The following is an 11,075-nucleotide window of genomic DNA, read 5'->3' as shown; positions in this document are numbered from 1 at the left end:
ACAGGGTCTCAGTTAAGCCTTCCTCTGGTCCCATTTGGAAGGTAGAACTGGTATACTGTTCCCTAACACAGAGTGCAACCCCCCCACCTTTTTTCCCCTTCTTATCTCTTCTAAACAATCTTGAACTCAAGGTTGAAGTCTGCACAGAATCCAGTTTTTTTTAGCTAATGTGTCCATTGTTTTGGTTTTGGTTTTCAAAGAACAGAGAATTAATGACTACAATTAGAAAAAAATTCCCACACAGCCACAGTTTTGTGGTTGCTACACAGAGAATCAACAAAATCGAAATAATGCATCCTTGGGTTTACCTGTGAAATTAATTCTCGAATAGTAACCCCTCCCTTCCCCCAAAAAATCAGGTCATTATGCCCTCCCCTGATATTAAAGCCTCTAAAATCTAATTCCAAGGGAGGAAAGCTTCTCAGTGTTTCTCCCACATTATTCCATTAAAATAATTTATCAAGATTGGGAATAAACCACAGGGCCTGCTGAAGAAACCCTGCATATCAGCAAAAGACTAGTGCCAGGCCAGTCTTCATGGAGCACAGGAGCTGGAGGAGTAACCAACAGTAATGGGGGCCAGCGAAAGTCCTCAGAGATCTTGTAAAAAGGTGCAATAAATGGTGAGAGTATCATTAGTATACCGTTTTTTCCTTCCCCTCACCTGTTAGGGATGAAAAGGATGTATCTGTAATAAGGAATCAACAAATTCTTGACCAAAACTACAGGAAACCCAGTCAAAGATATTATGCAGGGTGAATTCAGTCACTCAGATCTACAACAGTTTTAACTCTACCCAAAGTGGGGGTAATTTTAACAATTCCTTTTGCACCATGAATCTCATTTTCTTAATGGCAACTGAAAAGCTGTTGATGAGGACTTACTTTCTAGTGGGATAATTTTTAACCCAGTATGTGAACAATTTTGTTCATATTCTTCAGAAAAAAAAGCTTTGCCTAAAATTATCCACATTACAAAGCAAAAGTAATTACATATCAATTCTGGTTTGTTTTTAATATTTACTATAGCAAGATAATTTTCTTTACTGTAATCACTTTTGTGTCCTCATCTCTGCTTTGCTCTCATTTGAGCGGAAAATGTCATTCTTTGCTTGTTAATTAAGTTCACCCAGACAATGCTCAGAAAGTGATTTTCACTGGAAAAAAACAAAAACAACAAAACAAAACGTCAAGTTTTAAAAGCTTTTCTAGAGGAGTGAACAGGATTTGGAGAAAAACAATTTCTGCAAGCTCTAATTATACAGAACATTTCATAATAAGCATCAAGAGATTTCTACTCAGTGAACAAAAATCTGTTTTCAGTTAGCAATAAATTTACCATTATAATGATGATAGCTCTTAGTTTAATTCATGGGCACATTAAAAAATATATCCCTGTGAGCAATGGAAAGGTATGCTGCTGGAATATGCTTTCTGAATATCCATGCATAATGTAAACAACTTCTAGAATGCTATAAAACTGGCAAGGTTAAAATGCTGAAGCTGAAATTTATATTTTAGAAGTAATAATTCACACAGTAAGGACTGGATCAGGAAAAGTTAATCCTCAAAACTGTGCTTTATAGGCTTATTTTAACAAAGGGATCAGTTCATCCTAAATTAGTTGCTAGCTCTCAGTAGCTCCAACATTTTCTTATTCTGAAGAGCTACTTGTGCTTTTTGAGGTTCTAAACTGGAGACACCCATTTGTATTCTACTGCAAAATGCTGTGATGCATATTCTGTAAAGGCTGAAAAAAGGTATCTTTTCCAGAAGTAAGATCAAAGATTCTACTTGGCCAAAGCAGTGTATACAATACTTAGTATGAAGCTCAGATTCAGTTTTTGATGTTCATTGAAAACATAATGAAAAAGTAGGAAAATTATCTTCAGATTCACTTTTCCTGTTTCTTGTACCCAAATGAACTATGGAAATATAAGAATCTTAGAACAGCAGCAAATCTTTCATGAGGGATGATATGGGGCATTTACTCTGCATGTAGCACAAACTACTGAGTTCATGACATTTTAACAATTTTTCCTGGCTGCTGTATATATTCCAACTCCAGAAATGAGAACCGAGAAAAATCAGACATGATTAATAGGGATATGGTCCAGATGGCAGAAAAACTATATACTGTTTGCACAGGAAATAGAAGAGTAATACAAATACTATAAGCAGGAAGGACTACATATAAGACAAAAATATCAGTGTGTTTCAAAAAGTGTCTATAAACATGGACTTTTATTGTTGGTTTTATTAAAAAGTGATATATACTTGTAGACAAGTGTTTCATCTCTCTCCTTTTTTAAAATACACTCTCAATTACATTAAAGTTTATTATCCCTCTTGCTGGTGGTCGTTCTCTCTCTCTCTTCCACAATTCTTCATTTTCATACATGACAGTATGAAGCTTCATTTGAAGCAAACAATTCATACTCATTGGGCGAGACATTTTTTGCTGCCAAAACTTGATTCATTAATCTTGGTTTCAATGACTCCTTTCCACTTAGCAGCAGGCAAGGGTGATAGAAATGATGATGTGGTGATGGAGATAAAAGATAAAAGAAAGTGTATCCCAAAAAATAAGCCCAGAAAATAAGCCATAAAATTCTGAAGTTCCTCTCATAAGGTAAAACCAACTTATGAAAAATATGTGCATACAAGCAAAGTACAAGTTACTCTTCACACCTGCCTAGGTAGACCTCTCAACGTACCTTGATAGTATTAAACCTCACCAAAACAGGACAATTCTACCTGTGCTAACTCCTACCTACAGTATCAAAGAGATTTAGTTTATTCCTGGTATAACTGAACTAACACTAAACATTATACTGACATAATTATTTTTGTAGGGACTCATAGCACTGAAAGAACTAGCTATAGTGATAAAATATTGATAGAGAAAGCCTATATTTTATAGTTAACTCACCTGCTCAGTCTTGATCAACAAACCCGGGCATTGCACAGGTCATTCTGTAAGCAGCTGTCTAATGGATAAAGATGACTATTCTCAGGGATAAATAGTTGTCTGGTTGGAAGGAGTTGCCTTAATTGAAAACAACTCCGTCACTTCCTCTAGATATGAAATAAGAGTTTGCTGACAGGCTATATAGTCTGCCACCGGTCAATCGCTGCCTATATTTAAAACTAATTCTTGACAGGACCAAATGAATAATGGCAGGTATCTAATTATGAATGAGTAACAATGAAAATAAGATGATACAGTGTCAGCATTAGGAGTGTCAATTTGAATAATTATGCTGAAACTCAAACCACACAACATTAAATGATGCCAGAAGACCGAGCAGAATCTAGCTGTGCGTAGGTCCCATAAAGAGAGAAATCTATTTAATTCATGTAAACACTGTAATGGCAGGCTCTGTGCAAATGGAGTAGGCACAGACTAACCCTGTGAACCTGGGATCACAAAAGCTTGTGCTCTCTGTATGTAACTTATTTAGTCCATAAAGTGCATATCTGCTCTGCCTTCTGTTTAACCCTGTGGGGCAAGGGTGGTTTGCTGACATGTAGCTTCTCACAGCTACTCCTCTTATTGGCTAGAATAGTGAGAGCAGACTGCCTGTGGCAGCTGCAAGGGACAGTGGAGCCACTGAATTTTCCCAAGCATGTCCTGGTATGGCTGGCATAGAGACCTTTTCTGCTGCAAGGTAAGTCACCTAGGGGATATTCTCTGCAGCCCACATGTGGGGACAGGCAAAACCCAGCACAACTGGATGTACTTCACTTGAATTGTTCTTCCTTTTTTGAAGAAGCCAATTTTTAATTGTTCAGGATAATCAGAATAATCTTTTGAATCTGGCCTAAGAATAAAAAGGAATAGAAATTCCTTTTACAACTGAATTATTTCACAAAATGGTATACAACAGTATACAAAGCTACAGCATAACTATTTTGGATTCTGGATTAGATTTACAATAACATCTGGTTAGTAATTCTTCCTATGATCACCTCTTTCCTACATACTGCAATATTAATGCAAAACTCAGTTCAACAAAACCAGTATTAATGCTTCTCTTTTTTTCCCTTGTCTGTTTGTGCTGTATCTGCATAGCATTCATTTAAGTGAGCTTGCTATTGTAAAGATTGTTTGGATGAGTTCTTAAGTTTTTCAGAGCTTTACATCAGCAAAGCAATTGGCAGGTTCTTTAATAAAATATTACCTCTATTAATATTTATGACTCTCTAAACTGGATATTTTAAATAAATATACATTCTTCTTATATTTGAGTTGTACTTACACGGTCGGGAAAGTCAGCTTTCAGTTCACTGATACTTCTACACCAATATGCTGCTGTTTTCTCACTGATAAGCTCAATGTTTAGGAAAGAGCCTTGACCAGGGCCATACAGAGGGCCTGAAGTAAGTCCACGTATAATCCTTGGAGAAACATTGGTAACAATGTCCTGAAAAAACAGTACAAAACTCTTTTACTTTTTTTTAGAGCATCTGCATATGTTGTATGTATGTATGTTGCCATATAAGGATGCAAGGACAACCATTTATTTAAAAGCACATTTCTATCTGTAAAATTATCTACAGTATTGTTGTAGGTAACTTGTAAGATTATTATAACCAACAAAGATTACAGAAAGGTCACCTTAATATCCCATACAAAGCAAAGGAGCAGTTGGCATGTCAGAATGGGATTTTAAACAAAAACAGTGTGCTGAGCTACATATAGCTTACTGTTAATGAATACCAAGCACAGGGGTATGTCTGAAACCACCCCTTTCTCCAGAGCTAGGAAGTCTGAGTCAGATGCGGGTAGGCACTAGGGCTGTGCAAAACGGCACCATTCTGTTTTGATGGACCAGTGTTTCGTTTCGATTCAAAACTGCTGTTCCGTTTCGTTAAAACAGTTTAGCTCATAGACTATAATGTGGAAGCTCAAAACAGCCTATAGCTTTGTAATTTCTAGCCTGATCTGGATACATCTTGCAGGAATGGTAGCCCCTTCTGAGGGGGTGAAGCCTGCCAAGTTTCAAGGAGATAGGTGCAGGGAACTGCACCTCAAAGCCTTGAAAGCAACTTGTGTCACGTGTATGTGTTAAGCCACAGTGGGGTTAAAACAGCAGGCTTGCTAGCCCCTGCTGAAGCCACAAACCCTGCCAGCTGTCAAGGAGACAGGTGCAGGGGCTTCTGGATTGTGGGGCCCTGCACTCTGGCTGCTGACAGGCAAAATTTGTGACATGGGTGCTTGTGCAACTGACTGTGTCTGTCTTAGGGCACAGGGTGTTGAAAACTGCAGGCCTCCTAGGCCCTGCTGTGGCCACAAAGCCTGCCAGCTGTCAAGGAGATGGGTGCAGGGGGAGTCTGGGTTGTGGGGCCCTGCACCTCTAGCGGCTGACAGGCAAAACTAGAACACACAGCTCTGTAACTGACACTAAGGCAGAAAGCAGGGCAGTTCAAACCATGCTGTCTTTTATGCAGTTTTTCCATCCCTCCCCCAGAGCACTGGGATTGGAAGAGACCTCAGGAAAGGATGACAGTCTCTGGCGAGCTACACGTTCAATAATGAGAGCAGTCCTTCCCCCCACCCCCCTCCTTTCTCCCACCCTCTCCTTACTTTAGTTTCTGTTTCCCTGCAGGCAAGCCCATCTTGAGCTTTGAAACTCAAAACGTTTAAAAAATTTCAAAATGTTTCGACTTGCCTCATTTTGTTTCAAAGCTGCTTCAAAGCTCTCCATTTCATTTGGATTTTGCTGTTTCAAGCTTGAAACAACTCAAAACAGTGTCAAAATGAAACTTCTGGCAAAATTTTGCAAAGCTCTAGTAGGCACCTTCATCCACTCTGGATCCAGAGCAAGAACTCCTGTTCTGAGGGTAGGTTCTAACATCTATTTTTTAAAAAACAAAGTAGGAGGCCTCACTGTTTTCTGCTATGATGTGCCTGGAAGAGGCAATGGAATTAAGTGCGCCAGCATCCACCTGCTGCATCATAATCCAATGGTTGCAGCATTCACTCAAAAGGGGATGACCCAAGTTCATTTCTTTCTTTAGCCTGAGAGGGTTCAAAATGATCTCTCGCACCTTCCAGGACAGTGCCCTAAATACTAGGCTATGAGTTGGTCTTGGTATGGATACTTCCCACCCTTTCTGCTGGAATCTGGCCAATGCACAGTTAATAACTCAAGATCTATCTGGGCACTCAACAGGAAAGGGGGAGTCTTAGGGTCCAGCTCTTTTCCCCAGGATTGCTTAAACATTTTATCTCATTTAACATAATGAATGCAATCACAGGAACAGGGACTGGATCCCAGGTTTTCCTCCTTTGAGATGTAGGCTATTAGTTATGCTCCCTCACTTACTAGCCCCATGAATCCTCATTTCTTCTCTTTCTTTTTTTCTGCATACATCAACAGAAGGAATGGAGAGTGCCCCATCCAACCTAACCTAACAAGGAATCTCAGTTTATAGCCTATTCTCTCCCCTGTAAAAAGAACTGCAACTTTTTTGAGCAGATCTGTGGCTCAAGTATTGGACTTGTAAGTCACCTCAAGACCACCAGTGAGCTGCGGTAGAGATCATCTTCAAATTGAGGGATTGCTGCTGCCGTCGCCAAATGAGTAAAATAACTCATTATATCTATGCTAGTTAGGTATAATGTATACAGGTATGAAATAGTAATACTTCTTCTGTGTCCTACATCTTTATATTGCTTCCTGCATTGAGAATTCACAGTCTTTTTGACCTGAGTTATTGCAGCCTGTGACAGAGTAGACACCATTGCATATGAGTGTATAAGAAGACTATTATATAGATTCCACGGCTAGAGACAGACATTACACATAAACCATTTTAAGTGATCAGAAACTGGCTTAAGCCTGTAATAGAACAGATGTTCAGTGCACATAAACCAGTTTGAAAATGGCTGAAACTGGTTTAAGATAAACCTGGTTGACTGCAGCATCAGACTTAACTGATTTGGCTAAAACTGGTTTATGCAATGTCTATCCCAGACCCCTTGCTGGTTTAAGTTAAATCAGAGTCCCCCGGCATCCCAGCATGCACTCTGGGCTGGGTAGGGCTCTCTGTTCCACAGCAGGGCTGGCCCCTCCCCTCTGCTCCCTGTCTGGAGCTCAGCACAGACTTGCAGGCACAGCAGGATCTGCTGGCTTCCCCGTGCCCCCCTCTCCTTCCTTCACCACTCACTGCTTAAGAAGAAATCAGTTCTTCCTCTGCTACAGCAGGGACCATAGCCAGCATGTGGAGAGGTATCTGTGTGTGTGTATATCGCTCCAATTTCACAGTGATAGGCAGACAGAACAGTGACTACTTAGGGCCTTTGGAGCTAATCAACAGGTCAGCCAGTAAGATATTTAAGAAGTTTGAAGTAGTGTAGAGAGAGGCTATTGTTTTGCTAATCAGGTGATAAAGACTGTTATCAAGCCCCATCCCAGCTGGCTTGCTTGCCTGTCAGTTTGCTGCAGACAGTATAACAAAGCAGGGAGAGAGATTGAAAAGCTCCGTATCATCAACAGATGCATGCACTGCACAACCCCCCTTGCCTCAGAGTCCTAGCCTGGGGCAGAGGGCTAGCAACACTCCTGCCCCTTGAGCAGCCAGTGGGGAAAAGCCTGGGACTGTGCAGGCAGACATCCCTAATGAGAGAGTCCTGCCAGGTCCTGGCCACACACCCCTTAGCTTAGGCTCCCTGCAGAAGGGAAGGGAGGGCTGCTTTAGCACCCTCTGGCTTTTAGTCTAAACCACTGAAGGCATGCCCTTGAATTTCCTCAGTCCAGAGAGAATGCCCAGTTTCAAACCATTTTAGCCTAGCCAGGTTAGACTAACATGCAAAGATTGAATCAATTCAGGCTCAGGCTTTTTAAATGTCTGTTCCTAGCCCAGTTCTGCAACTGTATGCACAAGGGCATAGGCCTGTTTCCTACTAGAGACCAAACGCTAAGCCTCATGCTCTTACATCAATGTCAAGGTAAGTCTATATGAAAGTACAACGTATAATGGCAGGACCAAAGTCCTATACTGCAAAAGAAAAACACTGATGCACTGGTGCCACTGAAACCAAAAACTTGTTTTTAAGGATAGGATAAAAATAAATCAATCAAATGGATCCAATGTTATAAAATATAATTTTTTCTGAGATTACAATAATATTATCAAACAATTTTACAACAGGCATTAAACAAATAAAAAAAAGAAAATAACTTGTTCAGTAAGAATAATTAAGATCCATTTCACAACTGCTTTTATATTTATATAAAAAAACCAAACAAACTGTAATATTCTGACATTATTTAAAGCTCGGGAAACATGCATGGAAAAATGTTTCTTTTGCCAATTTCTAATTAAAAATAATTTTGAGTGAAGGTCATTTAGTTAAGGATTTATCAGAATTATTTGTTTAAGTACCCCTCCTCACCATCTTGTCATTTCTAGTGAGATAACATGAACCCCCATTAGTACATAGCAATTAAGGTCAATTTACATATTTTAATTAAGAACCATCCCATATAAAACAATTAGGGTAATAGGCATACTAACTGGATTTCATAACATTTGGATGTTTTTCCAACTAGATAGACAGGAAACCTTAATTAGCATTAATTAGTGCTGATCTGCATATGTTTGATAAGGCATACCCTTGCCACAAAAGATTATTTATTCCCGAATCTGCCAAATGCTACAGTAGCGGAGGATAAAGGGACTTTTCTTCACATTGTATGTAAATTCTTGGTAATTTTCATTTGTTTATGATTTTCATTTGTTTACTTTAAAATAAATATGCAGAAATACTTTATATGCATAATTATGTACAAACACATATATAGAAATGATACCAAGTAATTTTCACTAGTTAATCTATTACCAGGCCTATAATAATCCTTTAAACTTGAAATACAGTATCACATTTAATCTTCCTATTATATTTTGTCTTGTACTGCAAAGACGCTGCATTTAACATAACAGCGCAATTTCATTTTCATTGAAATTTGTTCAGTGCATCCTCTGAAAATAAGCAAGTCAAAAACAGAACTGCAAAAATTATAGCTCACAGAAAGGAACCACAAGCATATAAATGTGGTACACTTTGTATTTTTCTCCTCCTCTCCCCACCTCTCGAGCACCGAAAAATAACAACTTTCATTATTTTCCTATTGAATTACCTCCAAAAAGGCCAATGCTCTGAACACCTGTATTGTCACATCATCCAACAAGAGAATAGATGCCAAGTCACTGAACCTTGCATGTGGACAGCACCCCAGAGAGAAAAGGATCTTGAGTTATGCATTTCACCATGGCCTGGGCCTGCAGAAACTGGCTTATCACTTTACTATGGATCTTTTTGTTATCTGTTTTTACAAGACTGACAAGTTGCAGCTATGGAATAGATCCTTCTCAAGTGCTTTTGGCTCTCACCAGGCAAGACCAATGTTTTTTTAAGCTTCCTAAGACTAAAAAGAGGCACTGCTGCTGGCTTTGGGCTTGAGTTTCCCAAGATTAAGCAGAGGCAGTGACTCTCCCAAAAATCAGAGTGTGGTATCATCTCTGGCTTTTGGTTTCTAGCTCTCTGTCATGATGCATGTCATCTGCCCAAGACTCCCTTCTGACAACAGAGACCCTGATATGCAGCTGCCAAGGCTGTGTGTTTGGTGCTGACTCCCAGTAGCTGAAACATACCCTTTTCCCCACATTTTCAGTCTTTGAGGACTGTACTTTAACCGTATAGCTTTCCAGAGCAGGGGTCAGCAGGTCAGCAATGTTTTCTAGTAACAAGGCAGAATAACCCAGCTTGGGTCCAAGGAAGGGCAGCACTGGGACCCAGCTGCCACCACTGCTTCTCCCTATGGTCTGGCATGGGCCCCACTACCCAATTCCAGTTAAGTGAGGTGCAGGCAAAGCCCACTGTCAAACATTGCTTGAAATCCCCATTATGTGGGCTAGACCCAATGTCTCTGCAGGATGGATACTGTCTACAGGCCAGAGGTTTCCAATCCATTTTCTAGGGTCATGTAGCTAAGGGTTCCAGAACCAAATCACTCTTTATTTAAGCTAGTATAAGGTATACAGATTTAGATACCTCCTGCACCCAACAACATCTAAACATCTTCCTTCAGCCACTGTCATGCATGTTTGGAGGATTTGGTCAGAGTTTTGTGCAGCATCCATTAACCCTCATTGGAACTGCCTCACTGCCTTCCCTCTGAATCATGGGGTCTCTCCTTCAACCAGCTTCCTTTATTTGGCTGCAATGGACAATTCCTGTTCTAAGAACTATCCTTTTGTTCCTTCTCCTATTCAGGTTTCTTTCTCCAAGATTCCCTGAGTTTTAAAACTAGCACTAACACCTGTTTTCTTATTCCTGTTTCTGGGAAAATTTCATTCTATTAAGGCTCCAAGCTCCTTCCCCACCTCCAAGAAGTTCAAGAAGACTGGGTTTAACCTAGCACTGGCTTTTTGCTGTCCTCAAGTAGTAATGACTGACCTGGACAGACATGTTTGCACTAACCCCTCCTCTCCTTACCACAAAAACTATGAAACAGACCTTATGGGCGCATCTACATGAGATGATACTGTGCAGCCATTACTGCATATTTATTTAGTACTTTCTAATACAAGTACTAAATAAATGAGCAGTAATCAGAGTTACTGTGCAGTAGTGCCGGCGAGCACCTTTCTGGTGATGCTACTGCACAGTAGGGCTGGGCAAAGCTTCCACTTAATATTTGATTTGACAAATATTCAACATATTCAACCTTGAAAAGTGAAAGTCGAGTCGAATAGCAGCTGGTCTAATAGCTGTTGAATCAAATACCGGAAGTTGAATATTAACAGTGTGAGTCAAATATTCAACAAGGGTCAAATATTCGACTTGCCTATACTGGATTCTCTGTGGAGGGAAAAAAAAGGAAAGTAAGGGGAGGGAGGGGGAGAGGGGGAAGGAGTACTTTCATGACGGACATGTGTGGCTGGCCAGTGACCTGTCAGCATTCTCTGAGGTCCCTTCCAATCCCAGTGCTCTGGGGGAGGGCCAGAGAAAATGCATAAAAGGCAGCAGTTTTTCAGCTCCCTGCTTTCTGCCTTGGGGTCAGT

The 11,075-nt window shown here is 40.1% G+C and overlaps 1 protein-coding gene across 1 annotated transcript in view; it reads right to left on the bottom strand.

Moving 5' to 3' along the window:
• Positions 1-11,075, bottom strand: part of DPYD (dihydropyrimidine dehydrogenase) — a 672,292-nt gene that overhangs the window by 220,697 nt on the left and 440,520 nt on the right. Inside the window, exon 14 of the mRNA XM_019531048.1 lies at positions 4,262-4,426. Coding sequence (XP_019386593.1) covers positions 4,262-4,426 — 165 coding nt within the window. The remainder of the gene's footprint in view (positions 1-4,261; positions 4,427-11,075) is intronic.

Source organism: Crocodylus porosus, unplaced genomic scaffold (assembly GCF_001723895.1).
Source record: "Crocodylus porosus isolate Cpor-Errol unplaced genomic scaffold, CroPor_comp1, whole genome shotgun sequence".
Classification (NCBI taxonomy): Eukaryota; Metazoa; Chordata; order Crocodylia; family Crocodylidae; genus Crocodylus; species Crocodylus porosus.
This window is presented reverse-complemented; position numbering and strand designations above follow the sequence as displayed.